The sequence below is a fragment of the Harpia harpyja genome, chromosome 8 (assembly GCF_026419915.1).
Source record: "Harpia harpyja isolate bHarHar1 chromosome 8, bHarHar1 primary haplotype, whole genome shotgun sequence".
In the NCBI taxonomy this organism is placed as follows: domain Eukaryota; kingdom Metazoa; phylum Chordata; class Aves; order Accipitriformes; family Accipitridae; genus Harpia; species Harpia harpyja.
The window spans coordinates 30,198,909-30,225,807 of NC_068947.1; the positions used below are offsets into that span (position 1 = coordinate 30,198,909).

The 26,899-nt window shown below is 38.9% G+C and overlaps 1 protein-coding gene across 2 annotated transcripts in view; it reads left to right on the top strand.

The window, feature by feature from the left end:
* The window catches only part of SAMSN1 (SAM domain, SH3 domain and nuclear localization signals 1), a 123,265-nt gene that overhangs the window by 42,023 nt on the left and 54,343 nt on the right, over positions 1 to 26,899 (top strand). For both annotated transcript variants that reach the window (XM_052794109.1, XM_052794108.1), the window contains 7 exons: positions 2,086 to 2,126; positions 4,567 to 4,604; positions 6,091 to 6,177; positions 10,586 to 10,653; positions 15,275 to 15,343; positions 20,835 to 20,958; positions 22,098 to 22,474. In XM_052794109.1, the coding sequence (XP_052650069.1) occupies positions 2,086 to 2,126; positions 4,567 to 4,604; positions 6,091 to 6,177; positions 10,586 to 10,653; positions 15,275 to 15,343; positions 20,835 to 20,958; positions 22,098 to 22,474 (804 nt within the window). The remainder of the gene's footprint in view (positions 1 to 2,085; positions 2,127 to 4,566; positions 4,605 to 6,090; positions 6,178 to 10,585; positions 10,654 to 15,274; positions 15,344 to 20,834; positions 20,959 to 22,097; positions 22,475 to 26,899) is intronic.

Consider the following 26,899-nt stretch of genomic DNA (forward strand, 5'->3'; position numbering starts at 1 on the left):
ACTGAAAAGATACTTAACAAAAAAAAGACAAACAAAAGTAATTTATTCTTGTACCTCAATTCAGCCAGCTGATTCAGACATAGCAGGAAGAGATGTGTCGAATAAAAGGTGCCATTTTTAAATGGCCATTTAAACCCACTGTCATATTTCATTGTGGCACTGCATCCCATGATATCCAGTGAACTCACTTCAGTATCACCTCAATGTATGATGTCATGCCATACATGCAATTTTTGCTGGATTTTAAGAAACCAATGCTGAAGCATTGGTTTCAAATTGTGGAGCAAAAGATTAAACCTACAATTCTATGTTTCCTGTTCCAAACCAGGTGTTTGGCATGTGAAGATATGAATTAACAGTCTTCCCAGGTATATGGCCACACTGAGGTTTAGAGAGGGCCCTGTCTCCAATTTGTTCCCTGGATCGTATATATATTCTAACTTACAGTATCCGTGCATAATGCTTCGTTTAACAAGCCTCTTTGAAATCGAATATTTGATATTTTTTTAATGAGATGTTGCCACTACCATTTTAAAAGAGCCTTAAAATCACTTTTTCAACATTTTTCAACTTCTCTGTGTGCCTATACACCTCATCTAGTCATTTCTTTAGAGCTATTGAAAAGATTTGTCCCAAGACTAAAATGCTGATTGTTTTTTCAGCAAGAAATTTATCTTAAATTGCTTGCAGTATTTCAAAGTAGATGATAAATTCTGTATACTCCTTTGATTTGCACACAGCATCTGTGAACAAATATACACATGCAAAAAAAAAAAATTCTGTGGACTGCATAAAATTATTAGCATTCACAAATGTTCAGGTGCTAACAGGACCTCCTATATTCAGTTAAAATAATGTCAGTGCAGTAAAACAGCCTTTTCTTCATGCACTCTCCTGAAGAAGCTTAAAAAAATCTATGATGAGTTTTACTGAGAGGAGGGGAAAAATATAAAATGCTCAATTATGCACTTACTTACATCATTTTATGTAGTACATGTTTTGGCTTTTCATCATGCAACCTGGATGACATTTTTAAATTACTGTGGTCAGAGCCATGCAGATGTAGATAGTATTACACAAAGGAAATAAATTAAACATAAGAATATGAGAAATAGGTCCATACACTGAAGTTTTCATATTTATAAAATAATGAATGGCTATTTTTTTTTTTTAATGTCTCTTGTTGCAGAGCAGATTGAAGTGACATTCATCATGGACATTTTTATCCCAGTTTCTGCCTTCCAGGCTGGAAGAAATAGATATGAAAGTGATACAGTGCTCTGATATTCTGTCTCAGGAGATATCAAAATAGTATAGGGATCAGAGATCTCTTCTGTCCTAGCATGACATCCTCAGGTTTTCTTAAAGTTAAAATTAACTTCACTTCCCAGGGTAACTGCAACAGCAAAGATGCAGTGAGATGTTTTGGCATTACTTGCAGAGTGAGGCACCCTTTTGTTCACCCTTTCAACACCCACATAACTTCTCTTCCTTCCCACATCTTGTCAGGGTACATATCATCTGGGCCCTGGGGCCTGTGTGATCTTGCCTTCAGGCCAGTGCTTGATTCTGATTTGGTACCCCTCAGAGCTTTGCCAGGTCGACTTGCACAACTTTCAATTTTACTTGCAGATTTTCCTGCTCTCTTCCACATTCCTCTGCATGTAATGGGGTTACAGAGTCTGAGTCCTTCTCTGTCTCCCAGAAAGCCACATCCCATTGTAACATGTGGGTATTTTATCCTCATAAAATTTAAAAGAATCATACTATGGAAGAAATATGATATTAATTCTTGGGGTAAGAGTATTGTTCTTTGGTTTTTCAAGGGTATTACAGTTGTCAGCTTCTTGGGATCCATGGATATTGAAGCCTCCTAAAATCAGGACACATAACTACAAATATTCTCTGCTGAACTGTGTCCTCCATAGCTTCAGCTGTTGGAAAAAGAAAGACTGGAAATGTTAGTGAATATTAAAAACATGCATCAAAAGTACATCATTCAGTGGCTTTCCAGTGAGGAAAATATTATATTTTGATTAAACATTTTTGATTTTCATAGACTTTTTTTCTCTGTCTTTTTAAAAGGAATTTCCTGACTTTGAGAACACAGTGACCAAAAAAAGAAAGTAAGTTAAGACCAGTTCAAGGTCTACACAGTGTCACTACATTTGTCTGTATCTTTCATCCTTGTTGTTTTATTAATATTTGCCAATGTTGCTTTAATTCTCATAGAGTACATGTATTAATGTTGCAGCTGGAAAGCACGTAACAAGCTTGTAATGCATTGCTAAAGCTCTTTTGCCATGATTTTTTCATATACAGAAAGCTTTCTTCCAAAACATCAGAACCAGGACAGCTAAAATCAAATGCAGTTAATCTGAGCTTGGTTTAACCATATGTCTGCTTTTCTGAAAGATTGAAGTGGTAACCTATTTTATAGCATGTTTGCACCATTGACCTGATAATCTCCTGAAGAGTTTTTTGTTTGTGTTTTTAATCCAAGTAAAAAATTAGTTTGAAAAATGATTCAGATAAAGCAGGTCAGACTGTATTTTATCAAGTATATTTGTGACAGCAGCATGCTTTGCATCCATTCATTAAGATACAATGCTATGGTTTAGGCTAATGATTAATATGTATTAGTAAGCACAGGAATTCTTTTTTGGCTTCATTGCATTACTAAAGTGGTCCCCTTTAGATGAAATCTGAAATCCTGCCTAATGGAATGATAGAGGCAGATCTTACCTGTTTGGCTGTGACAGACATGAAAATCCCTGGACATTGGGGTTTTTTAATTTTATTTTTAGGTGGGATTCCACTAAATTCAGAACATCAATATTGCCTATGTCTATTGCTGAGAAATTTCAAAATAGATAAAGATTTCAAAGAAAATCAAGAGCTCCTTTGTCTTAAGTAACAGTTTAAATCTATTTCTGGTCATCTGATAAAAACAGTAGTAACTTATCAACTGCAAACACAGAGATGTACGCACTCAGAGCTGTGAGATCTCAGTTATCTGTGACCAGCTAGGGCCCTGTGAAAATGCTCCCAAAACTGCATTAATTAAAGTATAGACATAAGTCTATTATTCACTGTTTTCTCATCATTCTTTAACACTTCTAAGGAAGCCAGACTACTGTGTAGGCCTTACCCAAGGTTTACCCTACCAAGCTCTACCAAATATGAGGCAATCACATAGCTGCCTAAGAGTCTCCTGCTTAGATCAGAATGAAGTCTGCCCCAGGAATAGAAATAGTCTATAGCTACAGTGTCAAATCTTACAATGCCAATAAAACTATTCTATTCTAAAACTAATCCTATTCTAAATGAATTATCAGCATTTAGAAGGGTTGTCTAGATCATTTGACTAATCAACATAAAAAAATGAGTGAGCTGGATGAAAATAATTTCACTCAACAAGAAAAGATTTTGTAATGAAAATTGTTTCATTGTGAGTGTCCAGCCATCACTAGCCTGGCATGATACCCCCACTGATAATTCAGAAATTTTCACATTGGCCTTTTCTGTAGATATGGAGAAAGTGAATGAGGAATTATCATTCTCTTTTTCTCACAATCCGGCAACAAGGAAGCACCAAATGAAATAGAGTAGCAGAAATAAAATAAACAGAAGCATGCCTTGTTTAGACAGTAAGAATTAAATTGTGGAACTCTGGAAACAAAAGAAGTCCAAGTGGTTTCAAATAGAACTAGTGCTTACAGACCCGTTCCTTAAAAAAACAATAGTTCAGTTGCAACCTCTTGCTCAGGAAACCTTTCAGCACCTACGTGTCCGAAGTTGGGAGATGGATCTCAATTTTTGTGCTCTTTCCCTTCTGCTGATCATTGTCACAGATTAGAGAGTCTCTGGTCTCATCTAATATAATCTTCTGGCTTCATCCTCTAGCTCATAAATTAATCTCTGTAGGGTTTTTTATGGATAAAGTGAAACAAATTAATTCACAAGGTAAATCTTTGTTAATTCAAAGATTTCTTTTTCTTCTGTGAAGTTAGTATATTCCTTAAGTCATCATCTATAAACCATTGACCACAGATGGAAGCATGAGTTAGGACTATTCCTTGATGTAAATGTGCAAAAAGCTCAAGGTTTATTTGGGCAATAAAATGTTACTCAAGTTCGTAGTGATGGCATGTTCCTATGTAGCTCTTCGCTTCAATCCATTATTATGTCTCCAAACTTCAGACACTAATTTCTAACAGTTGTAGGACACTTCAGATCATGTCTAAAGAAAAGTATCTCTTATTTTCCTCCTGATGGGCTCCCTGATTCAGTCATGAATTCTCCATTCCAAAAAGAAACTTGAATAACATATTTTTACGGAATGAAAACTCAGAAGCTTTCAGAGCTTTGTGTGGCATGTGGGAGTAGATGATTGGGTGAATGAGAAAAGCCAAGTAACTCCAATTAAAGCCAGTGGGAATTGCACAGCTAAATCCCTGTGCCCTGCTTTGAAGAATTAGTTTGAAAATATCCATATTTGATTAAATGTGCTTTCGTTTTTCATTCTGACTTTCAGCTAATGGTAAATTCTTTTAATTCTTTTAGATCCATCCAGAAGTCCATGTCTGAAAATGAAGCATTTGGTTAGTAACTGCTTAAATAATTTACTGTATACTTGCTAATCTCACAGAGCCAACTTTAATTAAGAGTCTGATTTGCTTTACAGCTGTTGGAACAAATGCAAAGGAAGGAAAAAATACAGTTAAGCTATCAATATATCCCCCCTCCCCGCCCCACTTTCCACAGACACATTTGTAGGTACATATTGAAAACAAACTAGTTAAACATAGATACCAAAAAGATTTAAAGAACCTATTATGGGACAACAAAAGAAATACTCAGCATGGCCAGTATTTCTTTTAATCATTTCAATAAAAAATTAAAATATCTCTGATCTAATCAAATTCAGGTCCCTGCCCTTTCCCGTGTTAAACTACTTTGCTTAAGGTTTCACAAACAAGTTCAACAAAGAAGAAATTCAGGTTTTTTTTTTCAACCCGTCCTGACACTGCATAATAATATGCAGTCCACAGTTGTGATTCAATGGGTTCGATTCTGTAAATCCTCTGTGGGAAATAATCACCAGTTTCTTAAAAAGTAAAAATTCCTATTTTTTTCAGTGAGACTTTCCTGTTAACATTCTACTATTTATTCTTTGGAGTTTGGGTTTAGTTGTTGTATCTAGTCCTTATTGAGTAAAAACGTTATTATATCTGCCTGTAACAATGCAGCTATATTTCATAACATTGTGTCTCAGATGAAAGTTCCTGTATGTTAAGACTTCATTCTGTAGCCCTGCACTGGGAAGACATTCATGCAGAACAGTATCATTTGGTCTACAGCATCCAGGCTGTAATGAATACCCAGCACTTGACAGAATCGACAAGTGCTTTCATAATGAAAATTTTCTGACGTGGTCAGAGTTAAACCCAACATTAAAAAAAAACCCAACAAAACAAAACAAAAAACAGAACCAGGAAGTGTAAAAACTTAATAGTTATCAATATGCTGTGAAGCATGACCACTTTGAAGTTCACTGAGGGAACAGGAGAATGGCCATCTTGTTCTCAAAGTCAACCTAGTTTGTCCCATTCAAGCTGAGACAGTACTGGCCTTGGAACATGTGTGGCATAGATGTGGGCATCTTTGATGCTATTTCTTGCTAACACACTAGCTTGTTAACTTTAAAATTAAAGGATATTTATATAATGCCTGGAAGCAAAATAAAGGCACAGATGTTCTGTGGGCTCCTAGGTCTTAAAACGAGGGTTAAGATAACAATCATTCTGATCAGGTTTTAACAGTGTTAAATGAGGTATTAGACAGCAGCAAAAGATGATAAAACTTGAAGTCTGCCCACGATACCCTCCATCCATCCATCCATCTATCCATCCATCCATCAAATTTCCTATATTGCAAAATCATCAATTCATTTCCATGTTCGAGCAGATACTACAATGTTCTGCAAGCTTGTTTGATTTGCATTCTAATGCTATTTTTATAGACTTTCCTGTTATTTCACAGGTTTGCTATGAATTCAGGTGACTGCTCTCTATGCTTTTACTTTAGACAGGAAAAATGTGAATGGCACACTTTGGCAGGGTTCCAGGAAGCTGGAGAATGATTCGTACATCAGAAGGCACTGTCAGCTTGAAGGTAATTGCTAAACATATTTCAGCTGATTTTGCATTTTCCACAAAGTATTTAAAAGGGCACCTAGGAAAATTTCTCATTTTTCACCAATAATCTGGCTAAATAATTTGTCAAGTCCTTTTGAGATTTATCTTGTCCTCAAGGCGGGGGGGAGGGGGGAAGTAGTTAAAATAAAGCTTACCTTAAAACGGGGAAGCTAAGAACACACTCTGTGACCAATTCACTCTAGTCCACAGGCCAAAGAAGACTTCCACTACAGCAAATTGCTATAGTCGTGTTGTATAGGGCTTGCCAACTGTAATATGAGCCTATAGTAGGAATCCATGTTCCCATATACTTTATGCTACTCCAGGTATCCAACAGGGAAAAAGTATAACTTTTCCCAGAAAAAAACTCATGACAGGTGCAAAAGAGAGTTGGCAAAACTTTGTAGGCAACTGTTTGGTCCATTTCTCTTTCTAAACCTGTTTTGACCAACTTTATTGAAACAACCTTACAGCTAATATAAGGGAAGTTGCTACTGACACTGTTTAAGAGTTGACCAGTATAAATTCATTAAAATAACTATGAGAAATAACAAGTGAGCAGTCATCTTGTCCATTTAAACACAAACTGGACTTTTAAAAAATCAAAATGCTTTGATGATCTGCTTAATGTTTCTTTCAGGAATGGAATTTGTACTTGTACTTTTTGAAGTCAAGGTAGATCCATTACAGTTGCCTAATCAGACCAAACCATACAAGGTTCAGCAGAAACAGAAACCAAGATATGTGAGATTAAAGTGGATGAGTGTTTTTTTCTCTGCTTAAGCCAACAAAGTGGGAAGATAGCCATTGCCATAACTTTTAATATCTCCTATACAAATGGTGTAGCTATCATCCACTGTTAGGAGATTCCACTGTTACCTGGGTATGCTGAAGAAAGCAGAGGACAGGGCACCAGCTTTCCCTCTGAATTTCATTCACTTCACCACTTGAAGATAAACTCTTAAATGCTTGGAAAATAGATCTGAAATTGCAATACCTATTGTATTTGCCCATGTATGGGAAAATTGGGTTTCCTGGAACCAGAACCAGAAAGAAGAGATGACAAGAAAAGGTAAAGGAACTCTGCTTTTGTGATGAACTGATGAGGGGAAAAGGACCTTCAGTGACTCTCATTGTCTTGCAAGGGATAAGGTTTAGGGATAGGTGAAAGGAATATTAGGCATTTCTCTCCAGACAAGTCTTACTTTTAACCAAAACCATTTTGGAATGATTCCTCAAACTACTCCAGAGGTTGTCAGTCTGAAGGTGAAAAAAGGCTGAATGAGACAGCAGAACTTTTTGACCTTCCTCCAGAGTCTTTTCTACTCAAGACTTTTTTTACCCTTTTAAATATCCAAAGCATGCAAAAGAACAGTGCACATTTTAAAAGCTGACAAGTGTTATAATTGAAGGGCAGGGGCCCAGAGGGAACAGGAAGCAAAGCTGGCAGCTAAATAGAAATCTCCCTTTCCCCTACTGCAGTAAAATTATCTCAAGGGAAGTCCCCTTCACACAGTGGTGAAAACCATTGCAAGGAGATTTACAGTGTATCACTATTGATCTAGATAATTTGTCACTATTGATCAAACCTTTCTCTTAACAGAGATAATCCTTCAAGGTCTGCAGGTCTATTGCATAATATGAGTTTCTGTTAGGTGTAATAGGCCATGCGTGGTGGCCAGCACAGACTTCTCTGCTTGCTTCAGAGCTGTATTCAGAGACCTGACCCAAATCTCACTGAAATCAATGAAAAGAAGACATCCACTGATGCTGGTAGCCTTTGGATTAGGTTCTTAATGCCTCTGTGTGTATTACCTCTACAAAATTCAGTTTTCCAGACTGATAAGGCAGTAAAAACATATATATCCCACAGACACAATAGTGGGAATACCTGTCTTTGCTCACAAGCCCAAACCCAAATCACCAGTACCACATTTGCCAGCCTAAAAGTTCGAATGAATGCAAGTTCACAGTCATTGGGCTTCCATGAAAGAGTATTACAGAGACAAATAGAAAAGAGCTGACACCGCTCAGAGTCAGCAGACATAATTCTCCACTGCTCCACTCCACAGTAAAGTGACTGGTACCCATTGCCAGACTAGGAAGAAAAGAACACTGCAGCTTACATATATCTTTTGCATATTGGGTTTTTTGTTGTTTGTTTTTTTTTTTTTACCCAATTACCCTATTCCATATTTCACTGGATTGGAGACCTGATTTAAGCAAGATTTAAGAGTACTGCGGATGCATGTTATTATGGCTAGCAAAAGAGATCATGGTTGGGGGGACCACTAAGGTTTGCTTTAATAACTTGCTATTGTTCATTTGGTTTTGAACGAAATTACGTTAAAAGCAGTGTCACTGTATGTAGTCTTTCAGGCTAAGGTCATTATATGTTGCCCCACGGTTCTTTGTGATTCAGCTGCAAACAGCTACCAAATAATACTATTTTGGACTAGACTGTAAAAGAACTTGTGGGCACAGGACCGAACACTGCAAGACTTAACTTTTAGAGTAAGCTTACAGAGCACAAGGCTACAGTGTGCAGAGATGCCTGCAGGAGATGGAAACAAATTAGCCTGAGGACCAGAAATAACCCAGTTATGTTAATCTGGTGTTGCATAAGTACTGCTTGACATGAGTTATGCTGCTTCTAGAAGTCCAGCTAGCTCTGTATTTAAATAAACAACTGGATTGTCAGACAACTGGCCCTTAGTAGCTTCAAGGAGATTTGTAGGTGCTTGAGACAACTTAAAATCTGGTCAGTCAGGTTAGATTTTGGAACGTAACATACTTTTTGGAAAAGCTTTTGATTTATTGTAACCATCAAGCCTGTAGGAGAAAGACACTGTCCTATTATCATAGAAGCTCTTACAGAAGCCTCTAAAGGCAAATTCATGCAATAAAATTTTCTGTGACTCATATTTTCTCTTCCTGTTGATGCACATAGCAAATAAAGTAAATTGTTTGATGGGGTTTTCTGTGCAGCTGACCTATGGTTTCAAGGTGGAACTAGGATGTGAAAAGACTCTTGCTCTTTTTTGTCCGATGCCCAGAGTGTAATTTGTGAATTTTAACCCAGTCTTACAACATCCAAGTTGCAAAACTATGAGGAAGATTATTTCTTATTGTGTTACAATTTTTGTTTGGAGAGGATTTTCTTTTAGGAAAAAATAACAATCCTAAAAATCTCTCTTGATTGAGAATTTGCTTTAAAAATAACATATGAAAATATATGTGCTAACTTGCCTGTACAGTGGCCCTTTAATTGTTTCACTCACATGAGTTTAGGGAGTTTCTTGTCTAGCTTTATATACATTGTAGTCTCATTTGATTCCAACATAAACATAGGCATTCTGAGGACTGGGATCTTACTTATCTCTTTGAATATAAATTTTCATGATTGTGTTCAAACACTTTTTTTCATGTGATAACTGAAGAATCTCAGTCACTTGGAATTATTCACTGAACTGATCTTTCTTTTTCTGTTGTAGAGAAAACAATGCAATCAGTCTCACCTTTGTAAATCTATATGTTAAGTTAGCTGTCATTTTGCAAAAGGGAGTATTACTGATGTTGTAAGGTATTCCTCAGCAGCAATAAGGATGCCAAGTTAGGATTCATGAGAAAAAAAGACCCAACATATTCCTACTGGTTTCTAGTAACTTTGGAAAAATAGGATAGCACTTTGTGCTGTGATTAACAGGTATTTTTTGTTCTGTTTTTTCCTGCAGAATAACTGATTGCCTCTGATATCTATGTTGATGGAATCTAGTCGCTAGGGCCTTTCTACAGTAGTACAATGGCGTATGCTTTGCCTTAAGATTGGGAGTAAAAGTAGATCTTTCAAAGTAGACTTACTAAAAGTAAACTTTTCAGAGTTGTTTGACCTGTTATTGCTCATTGTTCTAATGAAGGTAAATACCCTTCCCATGCAAAGCATTAATTTCTTGAAAGAAATGGGAGGATGTTCATTCTTTGAAAGCAATTTCTAATCTAATATAAGTTACACAGATCTCAATTGCAAAGATCATTTTTGCCCTTCATTTTTTATATTAATATTCTACACTTTGCTGCTGCAAATTAGCAGGGCAAGAGGAAATGCTTGGTGGGGTTCTGGGTTAGCAAACTGAGACTAAGTACAGATGAAAAAGTAAGCATGAATGAGTTTTCTTTATGTGAGTCAGTTTGCCAATTTGTTCTGTAGTCTTACTTCAAAGCAGTTTGAGATAAAATGCATGCTTAAATGATACGAGATTAACTTCAGAGAGTCAAAATGTCAGCGCAAAACATCAAGTGCAATTCAAATGATATTCCTCAGAAAAACTTAAAACAAGATATTTTAAAGCATGTTTTCTTTTTTTTTTTTTGGTCATAATTCACAGAAGATAATATTATTGGTGATGGGATACATATGCTGCAAGGAAAGAAGATAGAGGAAACAACATGCCAGGTGAAATAACTACTCTTTTTTTCAGAATCTAAAATTTCATTCAATAAAATGCATGTTTCTTGCTTCCACTCAGTATTTGCCTAGCCTAAACTTCATACTTAGTATGCCTGTGTGTTTTAGAAGTTGAGTTTAAAAGAAGACTCTGGTGACTGCCTAAGTTGTGCTCCATTTTCATTATGCATATGGATTTTAATACTTAGAAAACTTTTTCTTTCCCTGAGTGAATACATTTCCATTATATTAATGTTCTGGAATTGTGTCTAGCAAGATCTATACTAAATGTTTGGATCAGTCTTGCGTGATCCATATTGGCATATGTATCCTAATGCTTTCTGAAATTCTATAAACATATACCGTATCTCCTCTTCATAATACTACATTAGTTAGCTCACTAGCATGAGCGATTAAGGAATTCTGACCCTTGGGTTTGCATAATAATAATAATAACAATGTAAAAGTAGGTAAGAACCCATCAGTGGTGAGCAGCAGAGAGGTGAGGAGAAAGACTTGTAGCTCTGGAATTAGAATGACTGACATTTGGTTTTTATCTCACTTCCAGTCCCATGTTTGCCCTGATACTATGTTATTTAAAGGGCCAGTTCATGTCTGTTGCAAATCAGCTTAGCTTTGCTGATTTCACATGACATAACAGTTTACCCTGTTTGGGAATCTGACTAAAAGTTTATAACACACACCTACATGTGCGCTTGTGTCTAAATGAGGAATTAATACAATAAATTATTTAAAAGCTGAAAATCTGGTAAATTCTCCTTTACAGAAGGCGAGCATTAAACTTTATAAAAGGCTCCAAGCTGAGTTTCCTCTGCTGTTTCTATACAATGTCAGGAGTCCTTTTGGACATTTAGGTTAAAAGCAAGAAAAAACTATACAGGCATCACTCTGAAAGCTTCTGAGATAAGACAGAGAGCTGTGCAGACCCAGACTTTAGGCAGTGCTCAGCTCCAGTGTAGGGCAGAGACGCGGTCTGGCTTGAAAAGAATAGTCAAATGATCTGTGTATCAGGGGACAGATGACTGTATTGGAAACCGGTGCCTTGAAAACCAGTATGTTCCAGTTTTCTCCTGCTTTCTCTCAGGATTTTATCTGTCTCTGTACTGTTAGTTTGTTCCCATGATTACCCCCTCTTTCCGCTGCCAAAAAGTAGGTGAGAAGGAAGAAAAGGAGAAAAGAGCTCTTTTCACTTCTGCATCTCTCATTCTCTTTCTCTATTCTCTTCCTCTCGCCTTCTAAGTATTACGAAGACAGACTATGCTTTGATTTCCCACAGCAGTTCTTCCCTCAGTGTGAGGGATCTCTGGCTCTGTCCCTATCCTGCCATGGCAGGCTCTGGGCTGATTCCTGCTTAACATCCTGGAGGCCATTCCCCAGATGTGATAGAATAGGGAGGAAAAAGGGGAAGAAGAAATAACAGGGAAGAAAGCCGATGTTTGCTTTATGTATAAGTTTCCTTAAAAATCCCTTAAAGCATCTCCCCATGAACACTTTATCCCATTTTAAAAGCAAAGTTCTATTTTTGACTTCTGTAATTTTTTGAAGATGCTTTTTGGGGCATGGGACTAACGAGCTGTAGAGACTTGGATACCTCCAAGCTTTGGTACCAATTTAAGACCTATTGAACTTGCTTTTTAAAAATTTTATTTTTTATTACATTATTTTGAGTTTTAGTGATTATTACCTCTGGCCTTCATTATCATCAAGATAACATTGATATAATGCCCTTTTAAGCTTCCAGAATAGTCTGATTATGTCTGTTTTCATTTGCTGTACTGCATTATGCACACAAATAAGGAAATGCTGAGACAAGAGCATTATGGGGGAAGCTCTCACACTTCTTCTGCAAAATCAGCACAAATGAGTGTCCTTATGAAGTCCCTGTATGCTGATGCACACAGCACGGGGAACAAACAGGAAGAATTAGAGGTCTGCATGCAGTTGCAAGGCTGTGATTTCATTAGGATCACAGAAATGTAGTGGGATAGCTCACAAAACTGGAGTGTAAACTGCCATGGATGTCACTCCTATCTTCAAGAGGGCCAGAAAGAAGATCCAGGGAACTACAGGCCAGTCAGTCTTACCTCAATCCCTAGGAATGTGATGGAGCAAATCCTCCTGGAAACTACTGCCAAACATATGAAGGACGAGAAGGTGATTGGGGGTAGTCAGCATGAATTTATGAAATGGAAATCATGCCTGACCAGCCTAAGGGCCTTCTACAATGAAATGACTAGCTTGGTGGAAGAGGGGAAAGCAGTGAATGTTGTTTATCTTGACATTACTAAGGCTTTCAACACTGTCCCCATAACATCCTCATAAACAAACTAATGAAATAGGGACTAGAAAAATGGACAGTGAGATGGGTTGAAAACAGATTGAACTGCTGCGCTCAAAGTAATGTGATTAATCACTCAAAGTCCCACTGGCGACCAGTCCCTAGTGGTCTACCCCAGGGGTTGATCCTGGGTCCAGTACTGTTTATCATCTTCCTGGATGATGGGACAGAGTGCACCTTCAGCAAATTTGCAGTCAGTGCAAAAATGAGAGGAGTGGCTGATGCACCAGAGAGTTGTGCTTGCCCGTCTGAAGGCCTTCAACAGACTGAAGATACGGCTAAACAGGAACCTCATGAAGTTCAATAAAAGGAAGTGCAAAGTCCCGAACCTGGGGAGGAACAAACCCTTCCACCAATGCAGGCTAGGGACCAACTGGATGGAAAGCAGCTTTGCAGAAAAGGTCCTGGAGCTCCTGGTGGACACCAGGTTGACCATGAGCAAGCAATGTGCCCTTGGAGCAAAGGCGGCCAACAACCTCTTAGGCTGCATTAAGCAGAGCGTTGCCAGCAAGTTGAGGGAGGTGATCCTTCCCCTCTGCTCAGCAGTGGCAAGCTGGCCTACCACATATGGGTGCTGGGTCCAGTTTTTGTCTCTCCAGTACAAGACAAACAAGGAAAATACTGGAATAAATCCAATGAAGGGCCATCAAGATCGTTAAGGGACTGGAGCATCTGTCATATGAGAAGAGGCTGAGAGAGCTGGGAGTGTTCAGCCTGGAGCAAAAAAGGCTCAGGGAGATCTGATACATGTGTACAAACACCTGATGGGGGGAGTAAAGAAGACAGAGTCAGACTCTTCTCAGTGGTGCCCAGTGACAGGACAAGAGGCAACAGGCACAAACTGAAATGCAGGAAATTTCATTTAACTTAAAGAAAGCACTTTTCTACTGTGAGGGGAAGTCAAATACTGGAAGAGGCTTCCCAGAGAGGCTTTCTAAAGTCCATCTTTGGAGTTACTGAAAAGCTGTCAGGACACAGACCTATGCAACTTGCTCTGGTGACCTGCTCTGAGCAGGGAGTTAGACTAGGCAATCCCCAGAGGTGCATTCCTGCCTCAGCTGGTCTGTGTGAGTCTGTGATTCTATGAGACATGGAAGAGCCAAATTTACAAGCAAGAGTAAATAGAACAGATGAACATATTAGGTTTTTCTCACTCTCACTCAAAACAAAAAAAAAGAAAAAAGAAAGCAAATAAGTTCCCTGAGTGCTTCACAAAAACTAATCCCTCTCCATTTCCTAAATAGATGCTCAATTCATTCCATTCATTCTATAAGTGCTGGAAAACAGGGGCTTGGAACAGAAGTACAGGTTGAGGGACACAGCATAAGCAACACTGTAATAGTTGTACCTTACCATAAAAAATAGCTTTACATTCTGCATTTATTTTTCATACCTTTGTTCTTGTTTGTTCATGTCTAGCAGGGCTCCCTTGATGGCTCAAACCCTTTGTAGCATATTGGGAAGGACATAAAATATGAAGTAATACAGTCTTTGGTCTAATACATTTTCAAAAATGTTTCATGGCTCATTTCTCACGTAAATTCTTAGGTTGCATTCAGCCTTCAAAGTGTCATTCATATTCATGAAGAAAAAAGGCTAGTGTTCATTACTTTCACTGATAAGCTATAAGCACTGTCAGGCTTGCCCACTAGGGACTGCATCAGTGCCCCAGGGAAAGTGTAGTCTCATGGCATTCCTATCATGAGGACATTGTGACCAAGAAATGGATTATGGGCAGATGATGAAAGTGTATATAGTCTTGTCTTTGCTTCATTCTGCAGATCCTCCCATTTTCTCTGCATTGTTAATCCAATTCAGACTCACACCCTTGGGGCTCAACATCCCAGGCAAAATGAGGCGAACTAAACAAGACCCTTTTTAGAAATGCATCAGTGACACTTGCTCTTTAGCTGGGGGGTTGCTGCTGAGTCTTCTGTGGCTTTCCTTGCTCATTGAGAAAGGAGACCCAAGATCTAGGACAAGACCCAAGCATCCCACGATATAATGCATGGCTCTGATGCTGTACCACATACACTGTGATGACTCTGAGATGTTACTGAGTCCCAGATAACTAAGGAAATTAGGACAGCTCAATATCAAACTGATTTCAACGGGTATCAGCTGGTGTATGTCAGCCATTGCTTTTATATGCACACAGTACTGGGTTGAAAGACTGCTGAGCTCTCGATCTGTATTCAGTGACACAATACTAAGAAGTTTAGTCATCTTATTTATGTTGGATTTCCTAATTTTACTTTTCTTACCATCTAGGTGATAAACTATGAGCAGTGGATTCCGCCACGAGCTCACAATACAAGTGTGGCTGGTAACAGTGAAATGGTGAGTTGCCATGAAAATTGTTCATTTTTTTTTCATCAGCAGCTAGCAGCCTGGAAGAACATGCTGTTTTAGTAGGATTTCCTTTGCTGTATGTTGCTTCCCCAAAAGCTGAAAGATCTTTATCCATATGCATGTTATTAATCATGATATCTTTCTCTTTTAAAGAATACCTTATTATTGCTCTGCTATTAATCATGATATTTCTTTATCTTTTATAGAACACCTTATGATTGCTCTGTGATTCCCAGGAGAAAATCTGCCTATAATTGTAGCCTGCTTAGTTTGACTCTACAGTCATTTTTGAGTAGTTGGAGTACCAGACTAAAATAATGGGAATATCTAAAGGTCAGATATGTATGAGCAGGAGCACACGAAAGAAGTTTGTCTATACATTGCTTGACCATGGCTTTACTGACATTTTTTAACATAAAATTTATCCAAATTCATTGCATTTTACAGAACTATCTCTTTGTATAAATAGAGCAGAAAGTTCTCTACCATCATGTACTATTTTAATATTCAGTATGTGCAGTAAGGGTATTACTGAAACTTTCCAGAAAGTTCTATGGTACAATAATGATAGCACCATTGACACAGTAAACATCCAGTAATTTTCGTCTTCTCACTATTACACTGTACTCTGAATTTAAGTGCATAGGTAATCATGAATAAATCATTGCAGTTCTTTGGGAAAGGCAAACCAGTTGAGGAAAAATCACAGAGATTAGACTCTGCCATGACTAAATTCTTTATGCTGAGAAGTGACATGCTGTGCAAGTACTTTTATTGAAATTAATGCAGTTATACCCAGGAAAGAGAGTGCTCAACAGGACTGAGATTGCTGGAATCTGACCAACAGTGTTTTACACTTAGCCTCCAAATTGCTTTATTTCTGTCACCAGGTTAATCCTCATAACATCTCAGTGAGCAAAGATTTCTAAGGTATTTAGAATATCTTAGATTAAACTGGAAACAGTTTATCAGACACCATTTAGGTCTTTTTTCTGTAATACATTTTTATAAGTGCATTTTTAAAATGTGTATTTTTTGTCCATAAGTATTCATACACACTTCATGCAAATTATTTGCAGCTAAAGGGCAGCCCGTGATTTATTTTTTTACACAATTCATTTTTATTTGTGGTGTGACATGATTTTTCATGACTAAAACGCGATAAGCAGGGAAATAAAGAATGTTCTTCTTCATGAGGGAATTCTTTCCCTATAGAGAACTTTGCTTATAGATTGGGCAAAACACAAGCACAGCTATAATATTCAAGTGAGCAAATGCTCTGACCGTAGAAAATGGCAGGGGGGACATGCAATTTAAAAGTCTTTAAATGTGTTTTAAATGAACAGCTTTTTATGAGTGGTGACTTACTCCTCTGTGCACTGATCTTCAACATTCCCCCATAGTTCCCTTTGGAACATCCTTCCCCTTCCACAGAGAAGGAAGGTACTGGAAACTAGCATACTCCAAATTAGTATACGTCACTGGTCCAACCAGTAGCTGAAACCAGAGCATAACATTTAATGGGTTTTTCTCACTTTTACGCATGCTTTCACTAAGCTGTGGCTGAGGGTTGCCAGGACAATACAACAAAACTGTGAGACCAGGATGGTCAGTTCACCTGATTGTCTAGTTTCTATATCAAAGGAAGTTTTACCTCTGTTTGGACAGGCAGCTAAACTTTTGGCTTTGAATGCTTAGGTAAATCAAAACAAAATATTGTAAATTTAAAAGCTATCCCATCACTAACTGATACTGCATGAGCTTTTTCTCCATAAAAGGGGCTTACTGTATTTATTATTTAAGCATTTAGGACATTTCACTAACAATAGACTCTACGAAATGAGTGCTTTAAGGTAAGGAGGATTAGAGTTTGCCATTAATAAAATTATCTGAATAATTATCTTCCATGTATCTTGATGTCTCCATGGTGGAAATCCCAGATCATAACTCAAAGTCATCATGTTGCTTTTGTGTCATTACTTATAAGTGAACAAATTATTATTACTACAAGAAATCTTACATCAGAGAAATATTAGCATTTTAAACCCACTGTGATTTATTTTGCAAAGCCATCTCACAATGAGAGGCTGAAAAAATGACACCTCAATTTCTCTCTTTAGCTAAACTAAAACTGCAGTCCTACTATCTAGAATTTGGAAGAGGGGAGAGGGGGCTTGAAATACAAATCAGAACAGGACCAATCTAAGGATGCTTGGATTTGGCCCACAGTGGATGATGAATACTCAGATACAAGCTGTAAAAGGTCCCTAAGTTGACTAGAGCTTTAAGGTGAATTGGCTGAGACCTTATCCTCCAGTGAAGATGCTCAAGAAGACCTAAAGAGTTTTAAACTCAAAAATGCTAGGTTTTATTAGTCTACAAAATAAAATAATTAATTATTCAAATGGCAGACATTGGAAGCACCTAGGTTTTGTCTATATTAGTGACTAGCACAGACTAATATGTGAGTATCAGCACAGTGGAACAGTTGGTGCTGATGAACTGATGTCCACACGACATGCATTATGGGAGATCTACCTGTGTTCAAATCCTCTCTGTTGGACATTCAATAGTAGCTGGAGTTCATCAGTTGAACTTCTGGAAAGTATCCTTCATCTTAGTTTCATCTGCAATAAATTCAGTTTGTGGCACTTTGAGACCAAAACGCTGCTTACTGGGATAGCTGTGAACTTCACTTCAAATCTAATTCACTGATCAAAATGAAAATACTAATGTAGCCACAACTTACAAAAGACACTGAACACATGAAAAGGTGTTTACGTTCAACTCTCTGGCTTCCGCTATGTTCCTGTTGTTGAATCCCAGTTCCCAGGAGGGTCTGCAGACTTCAAGGAATGTAACATGCTGCTGAGAAAAAGGGAGTCTAAACTCAAGTGCTATCCAGCATGGGAACTTCTGCATTACTCACTGCGTTTAGCAAGAGGACGACTCCTAAGGTCCTATCCTTAAGCAAAGAAGTTAGCATAGCTCCATTAGCATGAGTGGAATCATACTAATTTATATCAGCCACGAAGGAAGCCATTAAAGGTGTATCTAGAGATAGACTACTAATGATAAGGTTTTACATAGCTAGGAATATTTCATCAGAACAGTGCCTGAAAGAATAAAACAGTTTCAGATTTTTTTGTGTGTAACTTTACACATGTGGGTATATGTTTATTTCACTAAGTCATGCTTGGTTCAAGACAATTTCTAATATTCTGTTAGTCCATTGGTCTTACATGAAGAGGATATAGCAGATTCTGTAGGCTATTAAATCCCCATGCCAATTTACAGCTGGACCAAGACGAACTGGTGGTGCAAATCATTTGGTACAAACCCTTTCAAGGTTTGAAATCATACGTCTGAATATACAGGGGAACATCTCACCTATTCTCACTTAACTTTCACTAACTCTCTGCTTCAACTTATTATAATTTCAACGCAATTGTCTATTGACACAAAACTAACTAAATACACATAAAAATGTCCCTTGCCTGAGCAGAGAAATCTTGGACTTCTATTTCTGCTTACAGAACCTCATGTCTTCATAGAAAAATATCCGAACCTTTAGCACTTGAAGCACAGCCATCTTTATAAGCAGTTACTTGTCAAGTGAATGGTGGTCTTTTTTTAAATCTGAAATTAATATATACCCTGTTCCTTATCATTGCTACAGGGGTTGGATGTACCTTGTAATATGTGAATGGTAGGACTTCAGACGTGCTTCACACTAAGACTTTGCAAAAAGCCTTTAACCCCAATGAAAGCTGAGGAGTTCAGAATCTCTTGAGACCCATCCCTAAGCAACCCTCCCACTATACATTAGACTGTGCTGGCAAACTCCATGATGACTTTGTCTCAAAGGATTATTGTCATGGTTTAACCCCAGCCAGCAACTAAGCACCACGCAGCTGCTCACTCAGTTCCCCCCACACCCAGTGGGATGGGGGAGAAAATTGGGAAAAGAAGTAAAACTCATGGGTTGAGATAAGAACGGTTTAATAGAACAGAAAAGCAGAAACTAATAATGATAATGATAACACTAATAAAATGACAATAGTAATAATAAAAGGATTGGAATGTACAAATGATGCGCAGTGCAATTGCTCACCACCTGCCGATCAACGCCCAGTTAGTCCCTGAGCGGCGATCCCCCCCCGCCTCCACTCCCCCCAGTTTATATACTAGATGTGATGTCACATGGTACGGAATACCCCGTTGGCCAGTCTGGGTCAGCTGTCCTGGCTGTGTCCCCTCCCAACTTGTGCCCCTCCAGCTTTCTTGCTGGCTGGGCACGAGAAGCTGAAAAATCCTTGACTTTAGACTAAACACTACCTAGCAACAACTGAAAACATCAGTGTGTTATCAACATTCTTCTCATACCTAACTCAAAAACATAGCACTGTACCAGCTACTAGGAAGTCAATTAACTCTATCCCAGCTGAAACCAGGACAATTATGCATATGAGGAAGCAGAAAGGATCTATGATGTGTGACCTAATTGTTGGGGACAGTGCAATAAAGTTCTCTGCATTTCTACCTTCTGATATCATCAGCGCTAGTACTTAATCACTTGTAATATCGCCAAAGATGCATTGCCACAATAGGCCAAATTCGTTATCAGTGTAAATAGCTGAACATCCATAGAAGCCAGACAGTATTGTTCCAAAAAGTAGCCATCAGTGAATTAAGGATTTACTAATTTCTAATATAATTACTTCTTTTGGTTGCTAATGAAAAGCAGACATCCTATGTGAAACACAGCATATGACTATGGAAGAGAGGTTATTTTTGTCAGAGTATGAAACTTCTCTCTGAAGCTCACAGAGAAGTTCAGAGTCAGATGGGAAGAGGACTCAGGTGTTTCTGGACTGATTTGCAAGATAGCAGCTGGTTTAACATAACTGAAAGCATGTGAGATGCATGTTCACAAAGTTCCTGCTCAAGGAGCCTGTAGTACCCAAACCTTCTCCAGTAGGATGTTGTTGGAATGTATAATAACAGATTTGAATTGTCATTTACGTTATTGTCATTTAATCTAGGAAAGGAAATAATGCCTTGAATAAAGGAAGACCTCAGTATTTCAAAACACACTCACATACACATTTAAATGCAGTAGCTCGCTACATGTGGGATTTCTGTGCACACCTAAAATGATTCTGGTTAATGTGGTGGATGCATATATTAAAATGTTTTCTGGAACTAACCTGGAATTAAGTAATACTGGGGTATTAAAGAAAAGTAATATGTAAACAGCAATATGAACACTGACCTAAGTTTGATGCCTCTTGTGACTTGCATTTTTCCTTTTTGTATGTATTGGTCCCAAGCAAGGAAGTGCCTAACTTTTAAAGCATTGTTTTGATGATTAATTATTTGAATCTGAGACTTTCTCATTCTCAAAACAAGCACCATGTTACCCTTAGTTTTTATTCGTAGGGTTTGAATACTTTTAACGTCTTTGTTTTTTTGCCAGGGTGCAGAACCAGATGATAAAGCAGAGTCCATGGGAACATTAAAACGATTGCAGAAATTGGTCCGAACCAAAAAAACAAGTACACAAAGCTTGGAGGATGTCAAACATGTTTTGCTCCCCCTCAGTAAGTAAAGCGTCATATCAGCATTCTTTCCAACATTTGGCAAATGACACTGTATTGAACATAACTGTAAACAATCCTGTCCTGGTCTGTCATTCACCACCCACGATTTTCAAACCCCAACTGAGTTGTTACTGTGATACCACTTTAGTGCTGACTTCCTCATAGTGTGAAAACCTGTTTCCTGTCACACTAGCTTGAGTTTTGTAACAGTATATCTTGCAAGCGGGGATTTTAGCTAAATAGAATTGTATAACAGTGGGGCCTTTGTGCAGGGGACAATTTGGTTTTAGAGTAGTTCCTGGATTTGTATCACATTTCAGATCAGAGAGGCAAAACTCACAAATGCAAAGATAACTTTCAGTGTTAATCCATGAGTCAGTAGCAGCTGGGAGCACAAGAAGGACTGCGCTATGATAAGCAAGTCAGCCTCTCATCATACCTGATAGCCTAGGGCTATAAGACGCAAGAATTCTAAACTGATACTGAGCTCAGGTTATTTTCTGGAATCTCCTATAGACCACTGATCTGACTGTGCAGAAGTTCTTCATCTGAACTTGTTTTGCCAACATTAATTTAACAGTGCATGCATTTGTTGTACAATGCATTTGTGTATATGATTATTTTTAAACCAATACTAGCAAAATAAGTTTAAACTTTCTGATGAACTACTGCTCCAGCGAAATCATTGCTTGCGCTGAAGTACATGAGGAAATTGAGATTTCAGCAAATAGTTTGTAACTACAACATACATACTAGGAGGGGGGGAGAGAGGAATTATCCAGAAAAGCTTTCCAAACTTTTCCAGTATTTAAGCTAAAGTCATGCTTTCTGTAACTATGCAGAAATACGCCATTCAGTTAGCAAATTTTCATGTTCAGTGCAGAACCAGTACAATTTTCCAGGCTTTTGTGGGAATAAGACAAATTTACCAAATGGAGAATAAATATTGCTTTTGGCTCAGATGTCTGACCCAGTACAAGATCCTTTCCATCTCCCTAATTATCATTGTTATTTGTTTTTTATGGAGTCCTGGGCTTTTTCATTACATAGAATGCAACAGACAGCATTTAAGAAAAAAAGTGTGCTATTTTCTTTATGAATCGCAACATATTATACCAGAAGTATTTGCATTTTTAAAGATACATTAGAAGATGCTTATCTCTCTGAAGAGGATGAAGAAGCACTAACTTCTTGCATGAAACTGACAAAACCTCAGGAAAAGAAGACCTGGAAAGACAACATGAGGAGAAAAGAAGAGACTGAGACTAGGGCAGATTTTATTTCTGCATCTCTTGGCCACTCATACACTTCCAGACTTAATAACTTAGGAACTATTTCAATCCATTCGGAAACCGAATTTCACTTGTGGAGTGACTGGAAGCCTTTTCCTGATAACCAGCTCTGTCCTTGTGACTTCTTGATTTCAAAAATAGAAGAATGGGAAAACTGTACTTGCTCTTCTCATCAGCCACATCTCACATATTCCCTAACTGATATGGATCTACAGTACTCCTGGGTAAGTGGAAGTGGTTTCTTTTCTGCTGATATGCATAAAAATTGGAAACTTTTTGCTCTGATTCAGCATGAAAGAGATGCTATCATCTTCCATGTGGTTATGAAATGCAATAAACCAAATTTAGATTTCAGGTAAATGGATGTGAATGCATTGTTCACGCTAACACCAGGGGTTCATATAGCTCTAGGTAGTTCAGTTTTAACCATGCAGACATCAGCAGCATTGAGATGGAAGGCTTTAGGCTATTCTGCTTCTCATCAAAAACACTGTTTTTTTCATCTGTACATTAAATACTCATCCTTCCAGGCTTATAAAACTTTCTGGAAGTCTGGGATAAGTGAGTAAGGGACAATGAAGCCAGTGGGCTTGGATCAGGCCCCTAGAGGTCACTGCAATACTAGTAAAGGTCACGAGTTATTTAGACAAATGTCAGAGATTGAAGAGGTATTGGTGTTTCTGCCTTCTTGGATCAGCTCAGCTGGTGGAACCTATGTCTGCAATTACCTTTGTGGCAGCAAGAAATTTTTAGGGCCAGATACAAAGGAGCAGAGTTTAATCTTGGTCTGAAATTATCTTTCTGGATAGCTATCTGGAGGAGGCTTTTCTATTTTAATTGCTGGCTTTTTTTTAAAGGGCTGTTTAAAACTAGAAAAACAAAAACAAGAAAAACTTTAGTTGGTGAGATATAAAAAATATGGACACTGCAATGAGGCTTTTCTCCCTCTCCTCACTGGGCACAGCAGGTCTTCTGGCACTCCACATAGTGGTAAGCACATGGAGGGTGACTGGTTGACTGATATATATCAGGGAAGTAGTAAAGAGTAGTCTCTTTTCCCTTTATGCCCGTTCCCTCTACAGTGCTCCAGGGACAGAGCTGCTTCTCACTGTGCAATAAGGCCACCTCCCAGGGAAGTGCATCTAAACCATCTATACCTGCTGAAACCTGCCAGCTGAGTGTTCAAATGGAGACCTGAACAACCATAACCTTAGATCAGAGAGTGTCCTGCTGAAAGGAGCATTTTCTGCAACATGTGCTCATATATCATTAGGAAAGGTCCACACATATAGATGTGTGGGTCAATATAGCAACCATATTTCTGAATACATGGAGGTAGTCATTCAGTTTCTTTTCAATGACACAGTAGCTGACATAACAACAGGCAGTACCTGAAACATGGGATTTATCTAGCTGAATGTAGCTTAGAAGATTTTCCTGGGATTTGACATAGAAAACAGAAAGGCTAAAGCTTTGATTGATGGAACTGTAATTAGAAGAGAGAGAAAGCAAACTACTCCTAAAAAAGGCTGAGAAAGGTGCAGAAGTGAAACCCTGGACACCCTCAGCACTGCAAACTCCTAGGGAGAGCCCCTGGAGGCAGACCTTCGGGGCAGAGCATTGGCAGAAATAGGCTGGGAGCTATGAACAAAGACTGTGCTCTGTCCGGTGAGTCCTCCTGTCTGCCAGTAAATAGGACTCTGTAGAAACTGAATTGTGTTAGGGATGCTAGGCTCCATCATATGCCTGCTCCTAATGAAAGCAACTTTCAGCATCCCAAGCTAAGGCTGAAGTCCCAGGGCAAAACAGTAATAATAGATGTGTCGGTCAGATTTATGAGAGCATAAGTGTCAATTCAAATCATTTTATTTCATTTTGTCACAAACAGGCTGTTAAGGTTCTCTACCCTGGTGAGATTTGTCCTACCCATGTTACTATTAACTGCCAGCAAGAGGTTTAGTGCTTTTTTTTTTCTGCATTATTGTTTATTTTGCCATCTGCTTTCCTGATGGGTGCCCTGACTTTAATGTATCTCTGTGAGCTTAGTGCCTTTAGATTTAGATTACAGGCAATGGCAAGACATCTCATTCTTTGCATTTGCATTCTACCAACTGGCTCAATTGAAGATTATAAAACTGGATTTTCAGTTTTGCTTTTTAAGAATCAAAAAAGCCGACACTGGTGGTTTTGCTAAGAGGGGATCAGACACTGGGGATGACGCAGATGTTCTTTCTGATGTTGATTTACTTATAAACCAATATATTCCATAATACTCTTTCTGGTTCTATGAGTAAAGTATCATTTCATTTTCTTGGCTGATCTTGGCTTGGCTACTACTCTATTGTCTTTGCTGCAGTATTATGTGGAGGAGATAGCCTGAGATGTACTACTGAAATGCTAGTTGGTATGCCCTGAATTGAGGCAGACAGGCAAAACTGGTAGAGGCAAGACTAAGATCCAAGACTCTGCTATTCCATCAGCAAACTGTGGCTGATCTTGTTTAGGGGACAGACAAATATCTAGGTTGGACACATATTATGGAGACTCATCTCAGCAACATACGCAAAGCTGATTGAGCCTAGCCTGAATTAAAGCTTGAATTACAGATAGTAAATTAAGTAGTGCTCTCTAGTAATCATGAGGAAAAAGACCTGGATCTCTTCATGATATATTGCTGTTCAGGGAGACAAAATATGAGTGATCCTAATTCCCTTCCTCCAGTTTCTTCCTTTGACACCTTTCTTCCTCCTCAGCACTTTACATGGCCTCCCTTGTGGTGTTTCATATTGGCATTGTTTGTTTCACCTAAAACAATAAAAAGGCTGGCAGAGATCATCCAAGCTGGTCACCTAAACAAGAACTGTGAGCACAGACTGCAAATGTTACATCAGTCTTCAGCTAGAACAGGCTCACCAAACTCTTCCAGCTACTCTTCCTTCAGCCTCCCGCAGTTAAGCGCACAATAAACACCTGTGTTAGCTGACTGCCTCTGGCACAGGGACATTGGAGACAACCCAAATCTCAGCCATCCTGCCCACCTTCATGTATTATGAAAACACTTTAGAAATCTGTATTTCTGTCCTTTAATTAAATACAGAACTGAGTGTGCTGTGTGTGTTACCATTTTATAGCTATGGTGCCACCGTTAGCAACTTTGTGCAAAATGAACTTAGACATAGGTATTTTTTTTCTGCATTGTTCAGCTGTTTACAATATAATTAGTGGCTGGTCAAAATTTTGCTAGGGGCAACACAGAGCAGTGCTTTTTTTGGTGTGTCAAGATTGCCATGTGAAATTATTGTTACTGATATTCTTCCTAAGAAGATGTAATTTGCAGATAGTTCTTCCTCAGAAAGTAGAAGAATATATTTAAGAAAATACTGAATACTTCAGCAAAAAAAGAAAAAAATATGCCTGGATAAAAAAACCTACTATGCTGCATATTTTCATATTACCACAAATTATATTGGGCATAGAAATTGTAATCATAGAATCATAGAATCATAGAATCATTTAGGTTGGAAAAGACCTTCAAGATCATCGAGTCCAACCATCAACCATGCCCCCTAAACCATGCCCTGGAGTACCCCGTCTACTCGCTTTTTGAATACCTCCAGGGATGGTGACTCAACCACTTCCCTGGGCAGCCCATTCCAATGTTTGACAACACTCTCAGTAAAAAAATTTTTCCTAATATCTAACCTAAATCTCCCTTGCTGCAACTTGAGGCCATTTCCTCTTGTCCTATCTCCAGCCACCTGACAGAAGAGACCAACACCCACCTCACTACAACCCCCCTTCAGGTAGTTGTAGAGAGCGATAAGGTCTCCCTTCAGCCTCCTCTTCTCCAGACTAAACAGCCCCAGTTCCCTCAGCCGCTCCTCATAAGACTTGTGCTCCAGGCCCCTCACCAACTCGGTTGCCCTTCTCTGGACACGCTCCAGCAGCTCAATGTCTTTCCTGTAGTGAGGGGCCCAAAACTGAACACAGTACTCGAGGTGCGGCCTCACCAGTGCCGAGTACAGGGGAACAACCACCTCCCTGCTCCTGCTGGCCACACTATTTCTGATACAGGCCAGGATGCCATTGGCCTTCTTGGCCACCTGGGCACACCCCTGGCTCATATTGAGCTGTCTGTCAACCAACACCCCCAGGTCTTTCTCTGCCGGGCAGCTTTCCAGCCACTCTTCCCCAAGCCTGTAGTGCTGCATGGGGTTGCTGTGATTGAAGTGCAGGACCCGGCACTTGGCCTTGTTGAACTTCATACAATTGGCCTCAGCCCATCGATCCAGCCTGTCCAGGTCTCTCTGTAGAGCCTTCCTACCCTCAAGCAGATCGACCCTGCCTCCCAACTTGGTGTCGTCTGCAAACTTGCTGAGGGTGCACTCAATCCCCTCATCCAAATCATCGATAAAGATATTAAACAGAACGGGGCCCAACACCGAGCCCTGGGGAACACCACTAGTGACCCGCCGCCAACTGGATTTCACCCCATTCACCACTACCCTCTGGGCCCGGCCATCCAGCCAGTTTTTCACCCAGTGAAGAGTGCACTTATCCAGGCCACGAGACGCCAGTTTCTCAAGGAGTATGCCATGAGAGACAGTGTCAAAGGCCTTGCTGAAGTCAAGGAAGATAACATCCACAGC